Genomic DNA, 26515 nt, shown 5'->3' with positions numbered 1-26515 from the left:
GGTTCCTGTCCGGATCCGGTCCGGTTGCATACGGTTTCCGTGCGGTATGAACACGGTTGCGGTCCGGATCCGGATTCTTAAAGAGTTTTACAACCTGTATAAAAACAAAAAAAAATGTTGGGGTCTGGGAGGTCAGCAGAAGGGGGACCTGTGGAATCAGGCCCTCTGCTGTTTAGCACTCACCTCCACCTCCGACATGCTGCCAACATCTCCGGATCCGGATCCAGCTGTGCTGCTCCACTCCAAAATGCTTGCCCATGTGTCCCCAGCCAATATCGCCGCAAAAATCCGCATAGGAAGTGGGGTAGAACATCCGGATTTTTTGCCAGTGTGTTGTGCGCTCTCCGGTTCTCATTGGTTTCCATTGGCCGGATGGTGCAGTCCGGCTCCGCCCCGGATACGGCTGCCGGAGGAGCCGGACCAAAAAATAGCGCATGTTGGAACGGACACCGGAGTCCGGATCCGGTCCGGCTCCGGTCCGGACGAAACGGACACATGTGAACCCTGGCATAGACTTACATTGCTGTGCCGTGCGTCCGTTTCGTCCGGCCAGCATGCGGTGCGGCTCCGGCACGGCTATTCCGGATAGCCACCGCTAATGTGAACCGGGCCTAAGGCAACTATTTATTTATTTTTTTTAAGCTGATTTTTTTTTTTTACAAGTGTTTTTTTTGGGGGGGAGGGTTGGAAGTGTAATTTTATTAATGATGTATACTTGAAAATGTATGTATTTTGTAGGTGTAATATACTTTTTGGCCACAAGATGGCGCTAGTGAACACTCATAGGACGTGTTCACTGTTTTTTTTTTTTTTTTTTTTTACACTTTATTAAAATGTTACATTTCCTGTTCATGTGAATGGACGTAGCCGCTGTTCGCGGTCACGTCCATTCACTCCAGGCACTGCGATTGGGTAGAGGACTGTTCGGTCCTCTTCCCCAATCGCCCAGCACGGGATCCCGACGGTAATGGCGGCGGTAGCGGCGGACACACGGCGGTAGCAGCGGCGGGAATGCGCGACGTATTAAAACGTCATGTTGCTGTTAATAGCGGTAAGCATGACGTTTTAATACGTTAGGATGGCGGTAAATGGTTAAATTGATAAAACAAATGAGGTGTTCGAGACCAGGCATGGGCAAACTCGGCCCTCCAGCTGTTACGGAACTACAAGTCCCACAATGCATTTGCCTTTATGAGTTATGACTGTGGCTGTCAGACTCCTGCAATGCATTGTGGGACTTGTAGTTCCTTAACAGCTGGAGGGCCAAGTTTGCCCATGCTTGTTCTAGACTTTGCATGTGTGCAGGTACTTGCATGCTTCTCCTGTATATGGACTTCTGGATTCCAATTTGCAGCACTTCAAGAGGATTGTGTGTCAGTCCTGTGGACCATTCTTTTCATTTGTGATGTTGTCTATGTAGAGGGAAACCCCTGGATAGTTCAGATGCTTCCCATGTCCTCCTCGCCCCCACCGTTGCCATGCATGGACCCTCTGAGCATATGAGATATGATCACCTGGCTACGCTTCCTTTTGTGTACGAGCGTTTCCATACTGCGCCTGTGTGAGTACGGCTTCACCTGGACAGTAAGCCAAAGCCTCCATGAAAAGCTCCATGCTGCTGCTCAGGCTTGGCCATACTCACCCAGATGCAGTAGGAGATTGACCACAAGCTTTCAGAGGGTCCCGGGCATCAGCGGCGGTCTCAAGGAGGTCTTGAAAATCCTCTGGACGACATAGAGGTTTCCCTCTTCATAGGCAGGTATCTAACTTTTTGGTTTTCATTCGCCTTGGGTTCAGTTTAAAGTCCCATTTGACAGTGTTGAAAAGTTCATAAGGAAGGACATTTTGGTGATCTGGTGGACTTTCTCCTGACTCACTTGACAACAGTAGTATTCACATGGCTATAGCTCTGGATCAGTAAACTCTTGTATCATGGAGTTTACACTGAAATGAATCTTAGATTATGTACTTTATCATCATGTGCTCGGTTTATTACTTGTGTTACGTGGAGGTCACTGTCAAACAAATTTGAAGTCTATTCTAGAGATGATCAGTAAGATGCATGTAGCTTGTAATTAGTCGAATTAGGTACAGGTACAGTGGACCTGTACTTAAAGTGTACCCGAGGCAATATGTGACATGATGAGATAAACATGTGTATGTACAGTGCAAAAAATATTAACCAGGCTGTTTTACTTGTTTTATTTAACTACCTGAAAGATTGTATTTCTAGGCATGGAACTGACATATATATATATATATATATATATATATATATATATATATATATATATATATATATAAAAAGCAAATTACAACCATAAGAGTTTTCCTGGCAGAACACAACTTCTGAGGGCATGAGAGAGATAAAGTACATTAACTGTTGACCATTTTCCTAACGCTGGGACACTTAAAGAGAAACTCCAACCTAGAATTGAACTTTATCCTAATCAGTAGCTGATACCCCCTTTTACATGAGGAATATAATGATTTTCACAAACAGACCATCAGGGGGCGCTGTATGACTTATTTTGTGCTGAAACCCCTCCCACAAGAAGCTCTGAGTACCTCGGTACTCTGGGCAAACTGCCACAATGTAACAATGTTCACAGACAGGAATTAGCTGTTTACAGCTGTCTCTAACAGCCCAAACAGCTAGAAGCAGCTACATAACCTGCCCACAGTAACAATGTCACCATGTAATACATGTCAGAATGTGAATCTGGGAGAGGAAAGATTTTACAATGAGCAAACACTGACTAAATCATTTATACATAATTATGGTAAAAAATGAAGCACTTTTTTTTACTACATTATTTTCACTGGAGTTCCTCTTTAATAACCTGCCACTGATTAGATACAGTAAAACATTCTACCTACTTTGTAAATGTTTAAATATAAAATAAACCCATGGGATATCTAAAAAAAAAGTCATTTTTAGGAGTAGGGGGATAAATATAATAGTTGAATTCATCAGTTTATTTTCACCTTGTGTTCACTTTAATCAAATAGTATTATTTAACTATTCAACAACTTAGGGGGTTTTCCCCTTGAGGACCAGAGCAATTTTCACCTTTCAGCACTCCTCCCTTTCATTCGCCAATAACTTAATCACTACTAATCACAACATAATGATCTATACCTTGTTTTTTTTTGCCATCAATTAGGCTTTCTTTGGGTGGTACATTATGTTAAGAATTATTTTATGCTAAATGCATTTTAACAGGAAAAATTCATTGTTTTCTCAGTTTTTTTAGGCATTATAGTTTTAAAATAATATGTGCTACCATAATTAAAACCCATGTCTTCTATTTGCCCCACTTATTTTATTACACCTACTAAATTATGTCCCTATCATAATGTACAGCAACAATATTTTATTTGGAGATAAAGGTGTATTTTTTTTTTGTCTGTCACTAATTACAAGCACTTTTTGCAAAAAAAAAAAAAAATGTATATACACTCCTGACATACGGTACATATTAAAAAAAAAGTTTAGTCCCCAAGTTAACTATTTATGTATTTTTCTTAAGTGGGTCCCGGGCATCAGCGGCGGTCTCAAGGAGGTCTTGGAAATTCTCTGGAGGACCCAGAGGTCTCCCTCTTCATAGGCACTTTCTTTTCTTTTCAACTAAAGATTTTATTTGGGTAACTGTGGGATGGGAGGTAAAGAGTCAAGCAATGCTGTTTTAAATGTATTTAAAATAGCATTGACGTTTTAAGGTGTAATTTTACTTTTTGGCCACTTGCTGTCCCCCACAATTTATTTTGTTTCAACTTTTGATGTCACACACACGTTATAGGAAGTAACGCGTGCATGCAATATATTCATTTTTGTCAATGAATGCCAGCATGTCATTGATGCCAATATTCATTGATATCAGGCACTTAGATCAGTGAACAGGAACTGTGTTCCCGTTCACTGATCTGTATACTAACGGATTGCGATGAGAACGGCATGTGGGAGCTGACGGGAGCGCGCACAGCAGCGATCACAGCGATAGACTAATATCTATGTCCCCGAGACTTCAGATAAAGTCCTGCGGAGTGTAGATAAATACCGCTTCAGATGTATGAAACATTTGAAATATTTATTTTTCTTTTGCTTCTTGAAATGAAAAAAAGGCACATGCACCATTATGTCCATAAGCAACCATAATTTATTGCACCATCTTCTGCATCATCATATCCATACAATGGAATCGCTCATAGCATATGTTGTGGGTGTTGACAGCTATGGCTGCCGTGGGAGTGGAGATGGGGTGGCGGGCATTTAAATGGGTCAAGCGACGGCCATTTTGCATCCTCCTGAACGCTTGGTCACGCTTTTTAATCCTTGCATCTAGAGGCTTGTTACAGACAAATATGTAGCCTAGTTCAGTTAGATCTCCACATTGTAGTAGACATGTTGAGAGAACTGGGAGGTTTTCCTTTTTGAAAATGCTAGTTGTTATTCTAATTTTGTGGCTGCAATACATACTACCTGAGGCACCAGCCCAGAATAAATGTTCTAGTCAAGTTTTGAGTTTCCAGATTAGTGCTGCTAGAAATGATTGAAGTTAGGAGATTGGAAGAATGAGTGAACAATATTGCCTCCATATTTTTCAAACAAGAAGTTTCATTTAATGAACATCTTTATTAAACAAGTGTAGCAGTAATGCTGTATTGGAGTACATCCGGAAAATGTACAACAAGTTTCAGACAGAGCCCTTCCTCAGGTGCACCTCCCACTGATTCACCAAGCCTAAAGTACCTTCTCACTCAAGTGACATTATTAATTAACCCTATAACCCTTATACAATATATACAAAGAGGGAACTACATTTAAATGTCTACCCCAATGAGAACCTAGAATTCTAATCTGCTTACACAAAGTGCATACTAAGTTTAAAACTTCTATATATAATTTATGCATTCTTATGATAATTGTCCTGTATGAACCAAGTGAGGGTTGCAAAATTACCATGCAGTAGCAGAGTCTTGGAGTTTGTATGTTGTCCATGTGTTTGCATGTACTTCCTCCAGGTACTCCATCCCAAAAAATACTGGTGGGGTAAATGACTTGTAGACTATGGTACGGACATCAGATATTGACTATTCTAGGTATGTTGGATTGTGACCCCTTCAGAAGCACAAGTGGTGTGAATTGCTACAGCTACTCCATAATGTACTATGGAAAATGTCAGCACTATATAAAATAGTATTAATGGTAATATTTAACCACTTCACTATTGAGGGCTTTTCCCCCTATGGACCAGGGCAATTTTCACCTTTCTGCACTCCTCCCATTCATTCGCCAATAACTTTATCACTACTTTTCAAAACAAAACGATCTAAAATGGAAAAAAAAAATCATTATTTCCCACTTTTCTGCCATTATATTTTTTAAATAAAACTTGCTGCGGATAAAACCCACACATTTTATTTGCCCATTTATCCCGTTTAGTACGATTAAAATATGTCCTTAGTACAATGTATGGGGACAGTATTTTATTTGGAGATAAAGATGTATTTTTTCCATTTTGCGTCCGTCACTAATTACAAGCTCTTATTTGCAAAAGTACCTGCAATATACCCTCATGGCATACATATTAAAAAAGTTCAGTCCCTAAGGTAACTATTTATGTTTGTTTGTTGTTTTAAATATCACTTTTTTTAATACAAGTGTTTTATTTTGGTAACTATGGAAGGGGAGGTAAGGGGTTAATTAGTGGGGTATTTTATGTATTTTTATTAAATGTGATGAATGTAGGAAGTATTTTTACTATTTGGCGCTAACATGAAGTAATGTGTGTTTTTTCTTACTTTAATTTTGTCAATGACCACAGCATCTCATTAAGGCCAGTGATCATTGATCACAGCCTCTTAGATCAGTGAATGTGAACTGTATTCCCATCCACTGATCTGTGTACTAACGGGAGGTGATGAGAATGCGTGTGGGAGCGTGCACAGGCATGCGCAGCGAGCGTTAATGGCAGCAGATGAATATCTACTCCCCTGGGAAGGAACTGAAGTCCTCCGGGACGTAGATATACTGCCGCGGAAGCCATAAGTAGTTAATCTTTTTTTTTTATATGATTTTTATGATGATCTGCCAATTTTATAAAAACCGCAAGAAAAGAAAAATACATTAAAATGATTTTTTTTATTGGTTTTCAGGAATATTTTGGTGAAAACCCCAAGTTGTCTCCTGACTATGAACGAATTGTTAACAAAAATCATTTCAAGCGCATTCTAGGCTTACTAGAGGGACAAATTGTGGTTATTGGAGGGGAGACTGATGAGAGAGCCTGTTATATTGGTAAGTTATTCATTAGTAATTGGCTCATTATGAAATAAAGCACTCTTTGAATGTGATAATGTGGTAGCTGCCTGCCAATAGTAACAGAAAATATCCTGCAGAAGCCATTTGTTTCTTTACACCACGAGCCGTGACTCATGATTTAATATTTTGCCTAAGGCCCTAGTAAACACATACCTAATATGTTTACCAGCATGGGAGCACTTGTAGTAATCTGAATTTTCATTCCAGGAGAGATGAAGTGGGAGAAGTATAGAAGGTGGTATTGTTCAGATAAAGATGTTGACTGCTAAGCATACAGCCAGGGAAGTCAGTGCACCTGATATGCTGGGCTAGTATATGCTCGTGTATACCCACATATCTTCAATGTCAGTGTTTTTTCACCACCGCACATCCTCCTACATGGCGAGATAGGGCACATGAGAAGAAGTACATATTCCTGATTAAAAAATTTTGCACACAGTTTTTTTTTTCCTGCCCCAAACAAGGATTGTGTACATTTTGATGACCCAGGCAAAGCCACCTTTGCCATCCATAACTTTACTTATAGGCAAATCATAGCATACATTAGTTTTGTAAGCACCAATAACATATTGATAGGTTATGTACATAAATATTGTTGATTCTAAAAATAAAAGATACACAAATTATAACCAGGGGAGATGAACCTCACCGCCCCACACTCTCTGAACCCACATATCACAACCTTTTAATAACTGTTATAAGGGGCGTGTAGTCACTTCATAAAAACATATGGTTTATGTACAGCCTGGGTAATAGCACCTTTTACTGTATATCTGGATCATTTTTTTTTTGCCAAGTACAAGGGAGGGGGGGGGGGGGGGGGTTGCTTAGAAATGGTTTTGGCTCATATAGGTTCTGGAAGTAGGGGGAGTTGGATGGTCAGGGTAAGGGGGGGGGGGGGGGATGTCTGAAAACCAAGTGCCAAGGCTGCCATACTACGGCGCCACCAGTCGCACTTGGCAATCATCTATTATCGCTAATGAGGCGAAGGTTCAGCAGTGATGACCCAGTTCTCCATGAAAGAAACCGGCGGTGATGACTGATGTTGCTGAGGATCCCAGTTGCTGACATCTCGCAGTGCTGGCCAATGTGTTCCAGTTCAACTCCTGGGCAGCATTCGGCAGGGCTGGACAAGATAATCTGCCTGTCACAGAAGCATCCAGCTGCGGCGGCCATTACTCCCAGATTAGCGACTGGCATCATGAAGGGGCTGAACCAAAGGTGTCCCTGCTGCAGCTGATCGCAGCAGCCGAAGGATAGATGGAGCCTGCATCCAGTGAGGCAAAAGGTGTTGCCATCGGTGTGGTATTTTCTGACCTCCTGGGTAGCAGCAGTGGACTCCACATGGCCTATACCTGCACAGACAACAGACTCAGGCAGCGGCAATGTGGAAAAAAACTCCAGGTTCTGAACTCCCCATGAATCGCACCAACTTCCCGGACCACACTGCATACCCTCAGGAGGGAAAACAAGGTGAATTGGTAGAGACAATGGAAAAAAAAAAAACAAGAAGAGGCAAGAATCCTATGGCCGTGGCTGCAAATTAAGGTACCTGTGACGATTCAACGTTTATTCGTCCTAAAAAAGTAGTTAGAGCCTTATAAAATATTCCCTGTCGCCACTATTAAAAGTGACAGCAGAGGGAAAGGCTTGGTTTATAAGAAGATCAGGGGAGCCAGGGGTTAATACAGTTTTTGGTTTGAATACACTTTTTTTTCCCTTCACCAAAGGGCTGGAGAAATCTTTTCATGGTCAGCTAATTAGCCTCCTGTTGAAAAGATTTTCTGCCAGCACAGGGACCCCCAACCAGGCAGAAAGAGGGAAATCTCACACCTCCACTGCCTAACCCCGACTTGGTGGCTCCTCAGCTCCGTACATGAAAAGAGCAGCCACAGGAGGTCCTGCTAACATCCTGCAGAAGCCACTTAGAGACTACAGCTGGCTTTCTCAATGACCTTAGGAAAACCTGCGGTGACCTCAGGAATCCCAATATTCATATGTTCTCCATATTTCCTTCATAATTCCTGACATAGCAGATCTCCCTGCCCATGAAATCTGCACAGGTTATGGGATTCCACAGGGCGCTGGTTCTGACAGGTTTACGGACCAATCGGACTGCCAGATCTAGCGTAAGATTGTTTTAAAATAACCCTCTAATACCCCAGGGGTCTGATTCCCCAAGTTTGGTATCAACGTTCTTGATAAATTCTGACAAACCTAAAAATGTTATTAGATTTAACCTAACTTGTACGGTTTGCAGATGAGCACCCTTATCATGATTCAGGTAAATTTTTGTCTCTATGAGAGGGGCAGAGATCTCCTATTCCCAAAGAGGTGTGTGATCCACGCCCCCTAACCCCTCCTTGCTGGAGTGGGGGCTATAACCAGACAGAGCCCAGAAAGCTCTGGGTCCTTTACCTTCAATCTGATGCCTAGTAACATCCTGGCAGCCCGCAAGGACGCGGGCAAACCCTCCCTCTTGGAACTTCCTAACAAAGGCCTGTTGGCCGCATGGCAACCGCCATTTTGGGACTTTCGCCAAAGACTTGCGATTGCCGCATGGACTACCAATAACGGTATTTGAACTGTATATTAAGACATTCTGTTCTCTTTTCCTCTCTTCTCTCTGTCAATCAATCTGTTCTAAAATAAGCTGTGTGTATGTAGTTTAGAAATAAACTAACGATTTTATCGTTCAGTCTTGTGCCTGTTCTGGTCATCTGATTGCTGCTATAACGAATCTGCCCTCTGAAGAGTCAGTCATACTACCGCATTGTTTTATGATTTGCTTATAAATTGTTGATTTGCTAGCTAGGTTGTAAATAACCGTTTCTTCCTTCTAGGATTAGCTAGTACCAGATTTCCTGTGCGAAATCGATAACTTTCGTTTCTCGATTGTAAATACAATTCGAGATTGCATCATATAGGGACCCAGTAACCTTTCTTTAACGTCACATTGCTCACAGTCTTTAAGCCGTCGGAAGTGACTATTCCCCGAACGGTGACTTGGGCGTGTTGAACGTGATTGGGCTGGCTACCGTCTTATGATAGCGTTGGGGTCTCTTCGCCCTAGTTGGAGACTGTCTGCTCCATTCATCCAATCAGACAGTGGTGGCAGTGTATTTACCAGATTTCCAGCGCGAAATCGATATTTTTAGTTTACCGATTGTATATACAATCAAAATTGTACATGTATGGGCAGCTCCAACCAATCTTAACCGTTTACTACGCACACAGTGAATTTGCCTCCAGCAGTCTCTAGTGCATGAGACCTGTATGGCAACAGTGGCCTAGTAATACGGGATTGGTGAGTGATTGTCCCATTACATATTGTCGGCAGCAGCGTGACCAATCTTTATTGTCAGTCTGTTCACCGTACTTCCTGCGTATGCTAACGGGAGCAGATTAGACGGGATTGGCACGCTCTGTCGCCCTTTTCTTCTTACCTCTGACGATCCAGCAACCGGTCTCGTTGTCCGTCTGCGCCCGTACTTCCTGCGTACGCTAACGGGAGCAGATCTCGATGGGATCGCGGGGCTGGATTGTCACAGTACCATCCTCCTGAACGGCAGTACCATTGGTATGCTATTCATTGCATAGCGGGAAGACTCTATGCCTGCTATTTGATTTCCTCACATTGCAGTAGGGGGAGGGGGGGATTCAAGGTTTAGGCACTATTGGGAGGAGGGGGCGGGGCTAGGGTTTGAGGGTAGGTAACACTGGGAGGGTTTTAAGGGTTAGGTGCCACCAGGGGAGGGTTTAAAGAGACTCTGAAGCCTCTTAAAAATCCTTTTTTTATTAAACCATCCTGTTTAATACCTTAATCCCACCTAAACCGCCGCATTCCCGTGGCTGTAAGCTACCTAAAACCCCCCTAACTCCCTGGGGGCGATCCGGAGAGCGCTTCCGTGTGAGGCAGGGCTATGAGCTGCAGCCCTGCCTCACGCGCATCTGTCAGCGGCGGATCTCCGCCTCTCCCCCGCCCCTCTCAGTCTTCCATCGCTGAGAGGGGCGGGGGAGAGGCGGAGATTCGCCGCTGACAGACGCGTGTGAGGCAGGGCTGCGGCTCATAGCCCTGCCTCACATGGAAGCTAATGCGGGCAGCAAAATCCACGACCAAGAAAGTCGTGGATTTTGCAGGGGAGAGGGAGGGCGAGTAGGGGGGTTTTAGATAGCTTACAGGCGCGGGATACGGCGGTTTAGGTAGGATTAAGGTATTAAACAGGATGGTTTAATTAAAAAAAAGGATTTTTAAGAGGCTTCAGAGTTTCTTTAAAGTGGATCCGAGGTGAACTTTTACTCATTGCATAATTGTGTTCCTTTCCTATTGTTTATAGGGCATTCCTCAAGCCAAATACTTTTTTGTTTTTGTTTTAATACTATAATTCCCTATAAACTAAATAAACCACGCCCACAGGTTTTCAGAGAGCCTTGGCAGTAGCAAGGGCTCATGGGAGCTCAGTCTAGGCAGGAGGAGGTGTTACTAGCCATTGATTTCAGAGGCAGGGGATTAGGTTTTTGTCACAGGCTTAGTGCTCAAGATACAGATAAGCCTGCCTCTGTGTAATGTTTACAAACAACATGGCTGCTGTCATTGTATCACAGGAAGAAATAATCATTTACTAATAAAGCTGTTTGCAGCTAGATTTGCTGTGTAAACTATCTAAACTTTAGATAAGATATATAGACAAGTTACTTGTTATAGTTAGTTTTTCATCTCGGATCCGCTTTAAGGGTTAGGCATAAGTAGAGGGAGGGCTAAGGGTTAGATTGGGATTAGTAGTGGAATATCTGTAATTTTACTGATATGCTACTAGCGGAAATGGCCTACGCCCTTTTTTTTCAGCCGCCTTTATTACATGGATGTGCTGCAAGGCCTTGACTAGACTATAAACCGACTATAAACCGACTATAAACCTGATTCATAAGGAAATACAATGAGAAATCTGTTGTTGGCCTTTGAAATAATCAGGGCTGTGGAGTCGGAGTCGTGGAGTCGGAGTCGTGGAGTCGGGCAATTTTGGGTGCCTGGAGTTGGAGTCGGAGTCGGGAAAAAAATGCACCGACTCCGACTCCTAATGAATTTGTAACTGTAATTAAAATAGAAAATATGATAAAATGTTCTATTTCTCAGATAATAGTCATTAAAAATTATGTATATATACAGTAATAGCTGTGCTTAGTCCACAAAAATGAAATAAACCAATCAAAATGAGTTACTTGTGCTGCTTCAATAAAGCAGTCCCCGTATTTTTAAGGTCAGATATACATATCTGATTGTGACTGTATATATGATGTGTACACAGGAATCTCTTATATATACTAAATAACATCTATGCTGTAAGAATAAAGCCTGATGTGTAGCTGTGTCACTAATAGAGATGGTCAACGAGATGGAAATAATTCTGCATTGATGCTGATTTATGCAAATGTATGCACTCCCTTTGCTGATCAAATCAAATAATTTGATATGTTGTTAAAATTTGGTTTGGTGACTACAAAGTAAAGGGTAACTGAGACGGATGAAAAGTAAAGTTTTATACATACCTGGGGCTTCCTCCAGCCCCCTTCAGGCTAATCAGTCCCTCGCTGTCCTCCACCACCCGGATCTTCTGCTATGAGTCCTGGTAATTCAGCCAGTCAGCACTGTCCGGCCGCATGCCGCTCCCACAGCCAGGAACATTCTGCACCTGCGCAATAGTGCTGCACAGGTATAGTATGCTCCTGGCGGCGGAGTGTGTGCATGCGCACTACGCCTGACTGGCTCAAGTACCTGGACTCATAGCAGAAGATCCAGGTGGCGGAGGAGGACAACGAGGGACTGATTATCCTGAAGGCGGCTGGAGGAAGCCCCAGGTATGTATAAAACTTTAATTTCATCTGTCTCAGGTTAACTTTGTTACACAGTAGTACTATACTCTACATATGCACTCCCCACAGAGCTGCAGGGAATCCACTGAGAATGCTGTGCACATTGAACACAGAGGTGTTGTCTGTTTACAATCTCCTCATTCCCCTGCAGAGTACCTGCACATCATTCTTACATGTACCCACACTTACATTGCCTAGGGCCTGATAGGTGTTCTTTGTTCCGGTTTGTACCTTTTACAAGTACTCTTACCAAGGACTAGTTTTAGTCTAATGGGAATAAATATAGTAGTCTACATATCCTTCTCACTTCAGTTGTCTTGTAAAATTCCTAAACGTTGGCAGTTAAGAGACGAATTTCATGTTACATACTTTTAATCAACAAAATTGTAATATGCAAATTAGAGGAGTCGGAGTCGTGGAGTCGGAGTCGGTGGAATCCTAAACTGAGGAGTCGGAGTCGGTGGATTTTTGGACCGACTCCACAGCCCTGGAAATAATTACAGGACACTATTGAGAAGCAGTGCCACCAGCTGGTGGATTGAGGAACTGCAGGTTTCTGAAAAACGTTAATGTGTAGGCACTTGTGTTGAGCATGCAGTTCTCCTAACATGAAAATCTTCACTGAGCCAGGGAGCAGAAGTAATTCTGCCAATCAAAGCTTCTAGCTGCTAGCTAATTATCCAGTTTTCAGCTAATTGATTGCAGCTACTGAATTTTATAGGCCAACATTATTAGTCGAGTATAACTGTATTTAGTTAAGCAAATGCAGACATACCAGGTGTTCTCTTCATTACAGATATACTATATGCTATCTCCAACTAACAAATCTGTTATAATAATGTGAGCGGTAACAACTCTCCTTCATTACACCATACAGAGCTGATGACTTTTGGAGGTGGGCTAATTTGTCATCACAGAGATCGCAACTCTGTAGATCAAACTACACCGAGGCAGCTGCTAAAGTCCGCCTCTATCGAGAATCATTTGTGTGTGTACGGTGGTCCTGACAAGTCGGTGAGAGATCAGGCATGCCAGATAATCTTGCCCAAATGCTGCCTGACTTCAGTGCTTCTAGTTGTACTCTGCTCCTCTGTCATGCCCTGCTAATGACATGTCTGTACAGCCTCATCCACAAATTCCCACCCAAAAAAATGATGTGACTTTAACACCCCGCCGGGTGACATTAGCGATTGTTTGCTAAGGGGAGAGTGAGCCACCCATTTGTCCTTTCACTAATTCCTATAAGAGGACATATTGCCATGACACAGAAGTTGTAGGATTGCTGTAGGCAGGATTCATGTAGGCATGATTCACCTGCCTTTTCCTCAATCCCCACTTGGCTTGGGGGACTGAGAGCTTGAAGTAAGCATTCAAGGGAATCTAAACTGAGAAGGATATGTTTTTTTTCTTTTAAAATAATACCAGTTGCCTGACTCTCCTGCTGATCCTGTGTCACTAATACTTTCAGCCACAGCCCCTGAACAAGCATGCAAATCAGGTGCTCTGACTGTAGTCAGACTGGACTAGCTGCATGCTTGTTTCAGGTGTGTGATTCAGCCACTACTGTGGCTAAAGAGATCAGCAGGGCTGCCAAGCAACTGGTATTGTTTAAAAGGAAAAAATCTATATCCCTCTCAGTTTAGGTTCCCTTTAAGGTAAAGGGATGCAGGAGGATTTGAGCTTGAAGGTGGGCTTCAAAGTGTATGGACAGTTTTTTTGTTGTTGTTGTTTCTTACCTCTGTTTACGTCTTTCCTGTATAAGGGCTGGTTCACACTGCAAGAGTTCTTTCTAAGCGCTTGTGATTTTTTTGCTATTGCAATGCTATGGGCAGCATTCACAAAGCTTTGGACGGTAAAAAAACCCCATGGTCGGGAAATTTCTGAATTTTATTTTCCATTTTACTCAGGTGCGGTAGAAGTTCAGTAATTTACGAAAAAGACCTGTGCGGTAACAGTTACGTGCTGGTCACCCACTGACTGACGGCATTACAATAGTAAAAGGCATCCATGGAATCCCTGTACATGTTTTAACCAGTTTCCCGCTGCTGTATCGTGTATCTAGTCCCTGTGGACTACACTTCAGCACCAGGGGCGTAGATACACGTACTGCAACGAGCCTCCTTTTCCCCCTTCCTGCAGCAGATTACTGATCGGTACTAACCGATTACTGTCCCAGCAGTGAATCATCTTCTGGCATCACTGAGATGCCTCTGTGATTCATGTCTCTTCACTACTTCCTGTAGTGATGCACGTTCAGCACACGGTATTGTATGAGGACATCTAGTGGCCAAAAAATAAATATACACCTACAAAAGTTAATACAATAATATACCCAATTTCAACCCCTAATTTTCCCCTCCTGTCTGTATAACTATAGTTGCTGTTATTATTGTAAAAAAAAAGTGACAGCATAAAAAAACATAAATAGTTACCTTTTTGGGACTCTTTTTTTTTAATATGTATGTCAATAGGGTATATCACTATTATTTATGCAAATTAGGACTCGTAATTATTAATCTAGCATAAAGAAATGCAAACAGAAAAAAGACACCTTTATTTCCAACTAAATATTTTTGCGATACATTGTACTAGGGGCACAATTTAAATGGTGTAATAACTAGGACAAATAGGCAAATGAAACATGTCAGTTATATCTATCTCAGCACATTTTATTTTAAAACTATAATGGCTGAAAACTGAGAAATGAATTTTTTTGTCATTTTTTTCTTATTACTTCCTTTAAAATGCAGCTAGAATAAAATAATTCTTAGCAAAAAGTTCCACCCAAAGAAAGCCTAACTTGTGGCGAAAACAAAAAGATGCATAGATCATTTCACAATCATAATTTGCATTAAAGTTATTGTCGAATTAATGGGAGGAGCGTGATGTGTGAAAATTGCTCTGGTATTTAAGGGGAAATAACTAGTGGTGGAGAAGTGGCTAATGATGTTTGTTCTACTCCCTCTGAAACTGTCTAAATACATCATATGTGATTATTCATGAGTTTTTTTTAATTCTGTTGTAAGGAGAACAGAGGCGCCAAAAGAATAAAATATATTTAAAAGCTTTAAAATTCCTCGGGAGGTGGTGGTGAACTCATCTCCCCGAAGCAGACATGATACTGTCAATTTTTATTCAAACAAGTTTATTTATATACTCCAATATACAATGCAACGCGTTTCGCAGGTATATTCCCGCTTCTTCAGGCAATAACAGAGAGGAGTACACACAGTACAGTCTCAAGGTCACGATAAGCGCCTCTGTATAGAATAAAACATATTCTATACACTTTTATATTCAGATCAGATCATCTATTCAGTGTGGTAACATCCTGTGTTTGGGCTGTCCTGAATCAGCATACAATATAAACGCATTGGCATTTAGTTTATCTGATATAATAGGATCTTGTGTTGGAACTTTCCGGAACGAGCATGTTATACAATTAAGTGTAGAAGCATTGTGCATTATAGGAGTCTTCGCTCGCATGGGTTTTTATGGCTTTTAATTTTTGGGTGGGGGTTTGTTTTTGCTACATTGACATCCAAATGTTTATTATACTATTTTTTTGTAATAAATTGAATCCTTTTGCACCAATTAATACTCTTTGGCAAAGTTATTGGTCGGTTTCTATATACACGTTTGTGCTTTTTATCTAACACTTTTATACTCAGACCAATAAATCTCTTATATATGTTTGTTTTCTCAGCTCCAACTGTCCTGAGTGATGTTAATCCAGACTCGAGGGTCATGCAAGAAGAGATCTTTGGACCAGTACTTCCTATTATAACTGTGAAGAATGTTGATGAAGCAATTCAGTATATAAATGGGAAAGAGAAACCACTTGCATTGTATGCATTTTCAAATGATAAAAAGGTATGCAAAGGGGTCCAATGTAAAGAAGTGTGATGAACAACAGGAACTCAGGATGACTGCAAAATTCTAGCTTCCTGTACTGAGCTAATATAGTGTCCTGGTATCTGAGCTAATATAGTGTCCTGATATCTGAGCTAATATAGTGTCCTGATATCTGAGGTAATATAGTGTCCTGATATCTGAGGTAAATACAGGGCCGGATTTCTGGCTAGGCCTCATAGGCCATGGCCTAGGGCGCCAGAATTTCAGCCCTGTTTGGGGCGGCTGAGGGGCAGACAGTAAGTGTATAAAGCAGGCAGACAGTAAACAAATGACTAGCAATCCGCACGTGGGTCGTCCGGCCACCAGCTGAAGCTTGCACTCCTCCGGTACACTCTGCTATCCTCCCTAAACATGCACTTTGACTGCTCAGTGCGCCTGCAGCCAGACCTGTTCCATCCGTGGCCGGCCGCCCGCCCGCCCTTTATTAGGAGTTTCCAGATAGGCATTGGCTAGCAGGCGACCGGACAGGCAAGGGTCTCACACGTGGTGGAAGATGATGGATGGATCGATCATGGAGCTGCTCCCCACCCTCTCTCCGCCGCTATGCACACGTGGTGGAGGCTGATGGATGGATGGATCGTGGAGCTGCTCCCCACCCTCTCTCCGCCGCTATGCACACATGAGCGCTGGCAAGGCTGGATTGTGTACACAATGGTTAGCAGCCAATCCCAGCGCTCATAGACACCCTGAGATGTTTGGGCGTCAAATAGCGTGGCTCGGGGGGCGTGGCTTGACCGGCGCTCCTTACTGGTTGGTGGTGGACGTGTGAGCTGTGTGGTGGCAGTGGAGGACAATTTAAGATCCATCCCAGCGGTGGGGTACTTTGCACGGGCCAGGTGGTGAGGCAGCAATCATGGTGCAGGCAGTGATAAGCAGCAGCTACAGCCAGGCAACTCACATCATGTTGCCTGGCTGCAATTCATCTGCAATGAACCCCAATGGCTAACTCCGCCCTGGCTGACACAGTGGAGCATGATTGAAAGCAAGCACGTGGCTCTGGATTGAAAACATCATCCCCAGGGTGCAGGTGAGGTGATACAGTGGTCCACGGAGAGAAGTGAAAGTGTTGGGTGCCTGGTGATGGACGGTGAGGGGCTTCATGTGCAGAAGGAGAGGAGACAGAGGGGATTTACTTCATAAGGTATGCATTATGCACTGTGTGCTGCAATGATGTTTAAGGGGATTACTTTTGCACACTGCCCACTCCACTATGTCACTAGCTGTGCTTGGAGGAGTTTACAATCTAATCCCTGCTGTGTCATGTCGGTAACAGTACTCAGGGGAGTTTACAATCTAATCCAACAGTTAAGACTGCATTTTTGCTGGGGATAAATTGTGTGTGTGTGCGTGCGTGCGTGCGCATGCGTGTTTGTGTGTTGTGGTTGGTCAGTATCTTCCATAGCACTATACAAAGTATAAAACGGTCAATAGTGGGTAGTATGTATACCTGCGTAGTTCAACACACAGCAATACAAGTAACATAAATACATAGTTTGTGGTCTGAAACATTACTTCTACTGGTTCATGTTGATTTGATAAAGTACAACACAAGCAGAATACACTAGGGGGAGGTCTCTGCCCTTGCAAGTGCACAGTTTAGAGCAACCTTTCTACTCTGGAGGAACCCTGAAAAGAACTTTTTGATCTCAAGGAACCCCTGCAAACAATGTTGTGATCTCGAGGAACCCCTGCATTTGTTTTGTAGGAGGCATGGTCTGTAAAAGTCTGTGTGGCTGTTTATTTCACTACCCCCCTTTACACTGCCACTCACTATACTGTCTCCTGACCTCCCAATTTAGTGCTTCTTGTTACAGTACATCTATTATAGTGTGCTCTATTATACTTCCCCCCATGATGGGAAAAATGCCAAGGAACCCCTGCAGAGTGCTCAAGGAACCCTGGGGTTCCAGGGAACCCTGGTTGAGAAAGCCTGGTTTAGAGGGTAGTGGTCTAGAGACCTTAGGGAAGGAGACAAAGGGGTTAGTGGATGAGACAATGGGCCTCAAAATCTGGCTATGATAAAGTATAAGCTTGTCTAAAGAGGTCCATTGTAAGGCTGTGTTTTTGAAGGTTTCTAGACTCAGCTCATATTATATAGGTAGAAAAAACAACGTTTTGTAAAAAATAATACCTTTTAATGGCTAACTGATAGTTAAATTATGCAAGCTATACACGATACTGAAACTTTTTTGCTACTAGACTCAGAGCATGATGGACAGGCTGTGGGAGAGAGCTCCAAAATACAAGTGACCCTCATGAGAGGTTTCTGGATAACAGGAGTGAGAGTAGGTGAGCATGCTAGATGACAAGAGGGTTTAATGGGAGGAGTGAAGGTCTGGGTGGGATGGTGTCTGGAGATTATTAAAGTAATGTATGGAGGGGAATAGCTTATGTAGATCATTATATGATAGGGTTAGGTGTTTGAACTGGATCTTTTGGCACAGCCAATGGAGGGATTGACAGAGAGGTGCAGCATCAGAGCAGGGAGAGGAGAGGAGAGGTGAATGAGAGGAGCAACAGAGTTCAGTGGGGATTGGAGTGGTCCCATTCTGTATTTTGTGTTAATGTATTTTCACTATCTGCCTTTTGGATGATGACACTATATATAACTTTCTATTATTTTCTGCACCAACTTTGTTCCTCTAGGCCCTGAGAGTGCAAGAGGGGATGCATATGGACCTGTGTAGAATTGTTTTTATAGTGAAAACACCCCTGTTTCTGTTCAGAAATTAACCACTTGCCAACTAAAGGTTTTTTTCCCCTTAAAAACCAAAGCAATTTTCACATCACACTCCGCCCATTCATTCGCAAGTAACTTTATTGTTACTTATTACATCGAAATGATCTATATATTATTTTATTCACCACAATTTCTTTGGGTGGTACTTTTTGCTAAGAATTATTTTATTTTATATGCATTTAAACAACTTCAGCCCGCAGGTGTTTTCACCTTCAGGACGAAGGCACTTTTCCCCTGTCAGCGCTCCTCCCATTCATTCACCAATAACTTTATCACTACTCATCACACGTAAATGATCTATACCTTGTTTCTTTGCCACCAATTAGGCTTTCTTTAGGTGGTACATTTTGCTAAGAATTATTTTATTCTAAATGCATTTTAACAGGAATAATAAGAAAAAACATGAAAAAAATCATTATTTCTCAGTTTTCAGCCATTATAGTTTTAAAATAAAACGTTCTACTGTGGATAAAATCCACACATTTTATTTGCCCATTTGTCCCGGTTATTGCAACGTTTAAAATATTTCCCTAGTACAATGTATGCCGCAAATATTTTATTTCGAAATAAAGGTGCATTTTTTCAGTTTTGCGTCCTTCACTAATTACAAGCCCATATGGGCTCAAGGTAATAAGATGTATAGTAATATACCTTCAGAACATACATATTTAAAAAGTTTAGTCCCTAAAGTAACTATTTAGGTATTTTTTAAACTGTATTTTTTTTTTTAAACATGTGCTTTTATGTTTTTAGTTAATAGGCAGGGTGGGGAGTAAATCAGTTTTTATTTAATGTGAATTGTGTTTTTTTTTCCATTTGTACTTTAATTTTACTTTTTGGCCGCTAGGTGGCGCTAAGCACTCTCCTGGAAGATACCAGGGAGTGCAAGATCTTTTGTTTTACATTTCATGGTTCATGAATCAAATATCTCGTCCGGGAACACTGGTTCCTACAGCAATCAATCCCCTGTAATAGAGGCAGGGAAGGAGCCGCCTGCACGCAGATATGTGTGCACAAGGGCAGCAACACTGCTGGATGGATATATTCGTCCAGATTGCCTTTAAGTGGCGATTTTTGGACAAATATATCCGTCCAGATTGGCTTAAGTGGTTAAAGGGAATAATACTTGAAGCCAGCAGTGATTTTAATCCAACTTTTAAACTGTCATTATGATATATTTGCAAATGTGCAATCATCCTGACTATTATTTTCCACCACTCACGTGGGGTTCTTATTTATCGATATTGATTTTTATATATTGCATCATCTCTGAATAAACACCCTTGAAACGTCAAATGGGATTGTCTGTATTCATGCATACATGGCGCTGTAATTGCACAATGTAGTTCAGCAATTTCTGCTAGGAATTTCATTAGTCACTTAGTAGAGTTGAATACATGTAAGACTACTTATACTCCAGCCCCAAGAACTTAAAGGACAACTGTAGGGAGGCTGCCATGTTTTTTCCTCTTTTGTGCAATACTAGTTGCCTGGCAGCCCTGCTGATCTATTTGGAAGCAGTAATGTCTGCATAACACCGGAAACCAGCATGCAGCTAATCTTGTCAGTTCCGACATTAAAGTCGGAAACATCTGATCTGCTCTATGCTTGTTCAGGGTCTATGGCTAAAAGTATTAGAGACAGAGGATCAGCAGGAAAGCCAGGCAACTGGTATTGCACAAAAGGAAAAAAAAACATGGCAACCTCCCTACAGTTGTCCTTTAAGCTGATTCCACTGAGCCACTGTGATTGACAACCAAGCATGTGTGCTGGTGAAATCAGTTTTATTAAGCTTAAATACGATGCATCTTTTTATTGTTTCAGATTATTAAGAGGATAATATCCGAGACATCAAGTGGAGGAGTATGTGGCAATGATGTTTTGTTGCATTCTAGAGTTCCTGGATTACCATTTGGAGGTGTTGGTAAGTATGATTGCCATTGGTAATATAATTCAGTAAGACTGCTGTTGTATCATGGCAGCACCTTGAGGTTCCCAAATATGTGAGATGATAGAAAGATTGAGCAGCACACTCCTATTTATAAAAGTCCACAGTAGCACTGCTCCTCATTGAATTGACAAACCAGGCGTAATAAATTTCCTGTTACAATAAACAGTAATGGAAGCTGTCACGGAACAGCCGTGAGAAACGCAGGCGAATCGGGAAGATTTGCACAGTCAATTTTCTGATCGCTTCCTGGTTAGATTTGTGCAGTCATGGCAGCGAACAGAATGACATTCCTTCTTTTAAAAGACAGTTTTTTTTCCTGTGACCAAATGGCAGGAAGCCTTCAGCAGATGTGTCCCAGGCTCCCAGCTGTGCTAAGGGCCCATCCATCACATGAAGTCAGATAAGCAGCCTGACAGAACCAATTTACTGGAGAAAGAGTCAGACTCTCCGGCTACAATCTCAGCAGGGAAGCTGACACGTAGCCTGCTGTCCTAAGCTTCAAAGAGCCACTCACCCAGTACTCACCCAGTACTGACCTGCTGTAAATAGCAGATGTATATAATAATCCATAAACCGCTATATTTGTCATATTTCCTGTATTGCAAGGCTGCTAGGCCCTCCAAACTCACAGAGTGGGTGGGGCTTTGTCTGGCGCTGGTACTAAGAAAGTTTCAGAACTTTTCTGAGGTAAAGACTGTCAGGCAGTTCGAAAGTGCCCTGGTGATACCACAGGGGTCCTACCCCTCATGTCTGGTATCAGGGCGCTGGGTAAATCGGGACAGATCTGAAAATGTTAGTAAATCTGCCCTGACCTGTACGCTTCTGTGAGATAGAGCCCATAATATGGTTAGATATGATTTTTGGTCCCCAGGACAAGGGGAGGACTCATCTCATATTCTAAGGGGGGTGTGGCTCCCGCCCTCACTCCCTCTTACTGGATCAGGGGCATAAGAATGGCAGAGGACCCAAACTCAGTGTCCTCCACCTTGAAACATCATCCTGATTACATCCTTGCCAGCTTGAGGACATGCTGGCATCCGGCTTGTCAGAACTTTGCCACTGAACTGAACTGAAACCAAGAACTTTGAGTTTTCCCACAAGGACATATTTCCACGAACTCTAAGTATTTTCTCCATTTTATTTTTCATACTGGCTATTAATGTTTCTATAATTGTTGATTTTAATGTTTTTCTGTATATATTAATTATTTATGTTGCATTTTTAATAAACAACGCTAAACGTCCTTTATTTAATCAGCTACCCTGCTATTCAGCCGCACAAACTGAACTCTCACTTCTGAAGAGTCGCTTCTATTGTTGCTAGCTAGACAGAATAGAGTGTGTTGAACCGTTTTTATTTGCAGGTCTAGAATCAGCCAGTCAGTGGGCTCCTCTGTCCCATGGTAACAGAGGTAGTGGCAGTTATACCCTGAAATAGTGTGTAAATTGTATTACCGTAACCTACAGGCTCCCTTCTAGTCGGTCTGCTGCCAAAATTCCAGCGGTTTCTGTGTACCGATTGCGACCACAGCTTGCATGGTCTGTGTGCTGAAACCGATTGGAAGGCATTTTGCGGTCCGGCCACTAGGGGCCCTGTGACAGAAGCATCCTCTCCTATTAACTTTTTATTCAGGTTTTTTGGCACTTATGTATTATCCCATCTACTGACTTTTAGAGATTCGCGAACGGTTCGTGCGAACATCGGTGGTTCGCATTCGAGGTGAACCGAGAACTTTTTCCAAAAACGTTCGGGTTCACATTTTTTCCATAGACTTTAAAGCGGAATATAACCCAGCATTTCAACTTTGCTCTAAAACATTATTTACAGCATATTATATGCAACCAGCTTTTTTTTTTTTAGTAGACCAGCATTGGAAGGGTTACACACAGAGCTTTAACCACTTTACCCCCCGCGGTACGAATTTCTCCGTCCCTTCCACCCCCCCCCCCTAAAAAACCAAGGGACGGAGAAATCCGTACCTCCCGCGCTACCGCCGCTGTCCGCGCTCCCGACGCTCGTGCGCGCGCTCCTGACGCTCGTGCACGCCGCCGCCCGCTCGCCCGGAGATCAATGAACGGGAAAATCCATTCCCGTTCGTTTATCTAAGCCCCCGCAATGATCTGCTGCTTCTATGAGAAACAGCGCGATCATTGTGATCTTCGCAGCCTCGTAGTGCTTCCTGTAAGCGTCCTTCCGGACGCTTACAGGTCGCATGAACACAAACTCACTGTGACCATCTTGTGGCCAAATAGTAAAACTACACCCTAAAGCATTTTACATATACAATGTGAAATGATGTATGTCAGCGCTCCTCTTCTTCAGACTCTTTAATCTATAAAACACAAACAAATACACTGCACATAGTGCATTACTGCCAGTCAATAGATCCCAGACTTTGTGAACCCTTGCAAAAAAAAACCCTCGGTGACAAGTGGTGCCTCCGTGCCAAGCCCAGTGAAATGATGCCAAACTGCTCACCAGATGGTTGCCACCTCAGACAACAGGTGGATCTAGCGTTTTGGTGTATGAACCAGGCAAATAGCTCTCCAATAAAATTCAGAATCTTTAATCCAGATCAAGCTTGTAAGACACAAATAAAAACTCTCATAGCGTAACACATAAAATCAATACACTTCAGCCTGCGCCTGTAGAGCGCACTTACGTAGCAAAGTGATTTTTGGGCGTATCGGGCTCAAAGGCCCAGTGGTGACACTCCTCTCCGGGTGGAATCGGCGTCCCGTAGTTCCCCCGGAGAGGAGTGTCACCACTGGGCCTTTGAGCCCGATACGCCCAAAAATCACTTTGCTACGTAAGTGCGCTCTACAGGCGCAGGCTGAAGTGTATTGATTTTATGTGTTACGCTATGAGAGTTTTTATTTGTGTCTTACAAGCTTGATCTGGATTAAAGATTCTGAATTTTATTGGAGAGCTATTTGCCTGGTTCATACACCAAAACGCTAGATCCACCTGTTGTCTGAGGTGGCAACCATCTGGTGAGCAGTTTGGCATCATTTCACTGGGCTTGGCACGGAGGCACCACTTGTCACCCCGGGTGTTTTTTGCAAGGGTTCACAAAGTCTGGGATCTATTGACTGGCAGTAATGCACTATGTGCAGTGTATTTGTTTGTGTTTTATAGATTAAAGAGTCTGAAGAAGAGGAGCGCTGACATACATCATTTCACATTGTCTATTGCTGGACTCCTTTTGATAGCGCATACTCGTGTGTTGGGTCATATGTACTTTCAATATTGCATATTTGGGCAGTATATCATTCACTATTTTATGTCATCAAGGTTTACCCCTTTGTTAGATAGCTATCACAGGCAGGCGCAGTTTGCATATACAATATTTTACATATACAAATACATTAGTTTTACACAATAAATTAACTAATTACCTCCCACACTCCCCAATTTATTTTTTTTTGTAATTAAAAAAAAATTTTTTTTTTAAAAACATAAATAGTTACCTTAGGGACTGAACTTTTTAAATATTTATGTCAAGAGGGTATAACACTGTTACTTTATAACCAGTTCGGCCTATCTGGACGAGCTTCCTCGTCCAGATAGGCACTGGTGCTGCCGCCGGCTCGTGCGCGCGATCGGGCGCGCCCCCGCGCGCGCTCCCGCTGCCCGCCGCTAGCCCCCCGATCAGTGAATGGGAATATAATTCCCATTCACCGATCTAACTTCCCCGCAGAAATACCGACGCTTTCTCTCCAGAGAGCGCGGTATTTCTGCCCCCAGGAAACAACTCCTCAGCATTTTAGTTCCTAGATGCGAGCTGGTTCGCATCTAGGACTTTTTTCACTGTGGCCATCTTGTGGCCAAATAGTAAACTGCACCCACATACATTTTTGATTAAAAAAAAACATTATTTTACATTTAAAATTAGCAGTTTCCCTCCCACACCAAAAATTACCCACATACACTTTTTTTTATTAAAAAAAAAAAAAAAACAATTAAAAAAACAAACAAAAACAACATAAATAGTTACCCAAGGGTCTGAACTTTTTAAATATGCATGTCAAGAGAATATGTTATTATATTATTTAAAATTATAAGCTTATAAATAGTGATGGACGCAAATTGAAAAAATGCACCTTTATTTCTAAATTAAATATCGGCACCATAAATTGTGATAGGGACATCGTTTAAATGGTGTAATAACCGGGACAGATGGGCCAATAAAATACATGCGTTTTAATTACGGTAGCGTATATTAATTTCAAACTATAATGGCCAAAAGCTGAGAAATAATGAATTTTTTCCGTTTTTTTCTTATTCTTCCTGTTAAAATGCATTTACAGTAAAGTGGCTCTTAGCAAAATGTATCACCCACAGAAAGCCTAATTGGTGGCGGAAAAAACAAGCTATAGATCAATTCATTGTGATAAGTAGCAATAAAGTTATAGGCGAATGAATGGGAGGTGAACGTTGCTCGGATGCATGAGATTTTCGGCACTGCGGCGCTGAACCGGTTAAACTACGGGCTTGTAATTAGGGATGGATGCAAAACTGAAAAAAATGCACCTTTATTTCCAAATAAAATATTGGCGCCAAACATTGTGATAGGGACATAATTCAAACGGTTTTATAACCGGGGCAAATACATTTCATGGGTTTTAATTACAGTAGCATGCATTATTTAAAAACTATAATTGCCGAAAACTGAAAAATAATAATTTTTTCCCTAATTTTTTCCTATTTTTCCATTAAAACACATTTAGAATAAAATAATTCTTGGCATAATGTCCCACCTAAAGAAAGCCTAATTGGTGGCGAAAAAAACAAGATATAGTTCATTTCATTGCGATAAGTAATAATAAAGTTATAGACGAATTAATGGAAGGAGCGCTGAAAGGTGAAAATTGCTCTGGTGTTCAAGGGGTAAAACCCCTCAGTGGTAAAGTGGTTAAAGTTCCGTGGAGAGAAATGCAGACGCATCCGAAGTTTAGATAGATACATTTAAGTAAACACAATCTGTGTCAGAGAGTGTGTCAAATTCACCACTTGTTACATTGTGTTTACTTAAATGTATCTATCTAAACTTTGGATGCGTCTGCATTTCTCTCCACGGAACTTTAAAGCTCTGCTTATAACCCTTCCAATGCTGGTCTAGTAAAAAAAAATGCTGGTTGCATATAATATGCTGTAAATAATGTTTTAGAGCAAAGTTGAAATGCTGGGTTAAATTCCGCTTTAATGCCCGCCGACTTTAGCGGTTATTAGCAAAGTCCCCTTACATAGTAGAAGCACCAAATTTGCAGGGTATGTAGAGGGGGGCGGTGACTTGAAGACCTTATAGTTTTTGAGAAAATCGATTTTAAAATTCTCCTTCTGACCGTGGGAAAATTAAACGCCTGCCTAATTTAGTGTTTAATAGCAAAGTCCCCTCAAAAGTTAGAAACGCCAAATTTGCTGGGAATGTTAAGAAGAACAGTGGGAACAAGAACACATTTTTTTTTCAAAAAGACCTTATATTTTTGAGAAAATCAATTTTAAAGTTTTGAAGGAAAAGTTACAGAGCCGATTCATTTGATTCATTAAAAAGAGCCGATTCATTAAAAAGAACCGGGTCATTCATGAACCGGTTAGTATAACTTAGGATGCGTCCTGTGCAGGACGCATAGCTGCCGGCTCCCGCTGTCTCTCCCCACCTTCCTTCACCTGTCATCCCTCACCTAGCCTAGCACCTGGTGCACCTATGGGT

General features: G+C 42.0%; 1 protein-coding gene across 3 annotated transcripts in view; it reads left to right on the top strand.

Annotated features, from left to right (window-relative positions):
• The window catches only part of LOC137546363 (aldehyde dehydrogenase family 3 member A2-like), a 104617-nt gene that overhangs the window by 51990 nt on the left and 26112 nt on the right, over positions 1 to 26515 (top strand). For all 3 annotated transcript variants that reach the window (XM_068268718.1, XM_068268719.1, XM_068268717.1), the window contains exons 7-9: positions 6160 to 6301; positions 15903 to 16069; positions 20676 to 20775. In XM_068268718.1, the coding sequence (XP_068124819.1) occupies positions 6160 to 6301; positions 15903 to 16069; positions 20676 to 20775 (409 nt within the window). The remainder of the gene's footprint in view (positions 1 to 6159; positions 6302 to 15902; positions 16070 to 20675; positions 20776 to 26515) is intronic.

The sequence above is a fragment of the Hyperolius riggenbachi genome, chromosome 2 (genome assembly GCF_040937935.1).
Source record: "Hyperolius riggenbachi isolate aHypRig1 chromosome 2, aHypRig1.pri, whole genome shotgun sequence".
In the NCBI taxonomy this organism is placed as follows: Eukaryota; Metazoa; Chordata; class Amphibia; order Anura; family Hyperoliidae; genus Hyperolius; species Hyperolius riggenbachi.
This window is presented reverse-complemented; position numbering and strand designations above follow the sequence as displayed.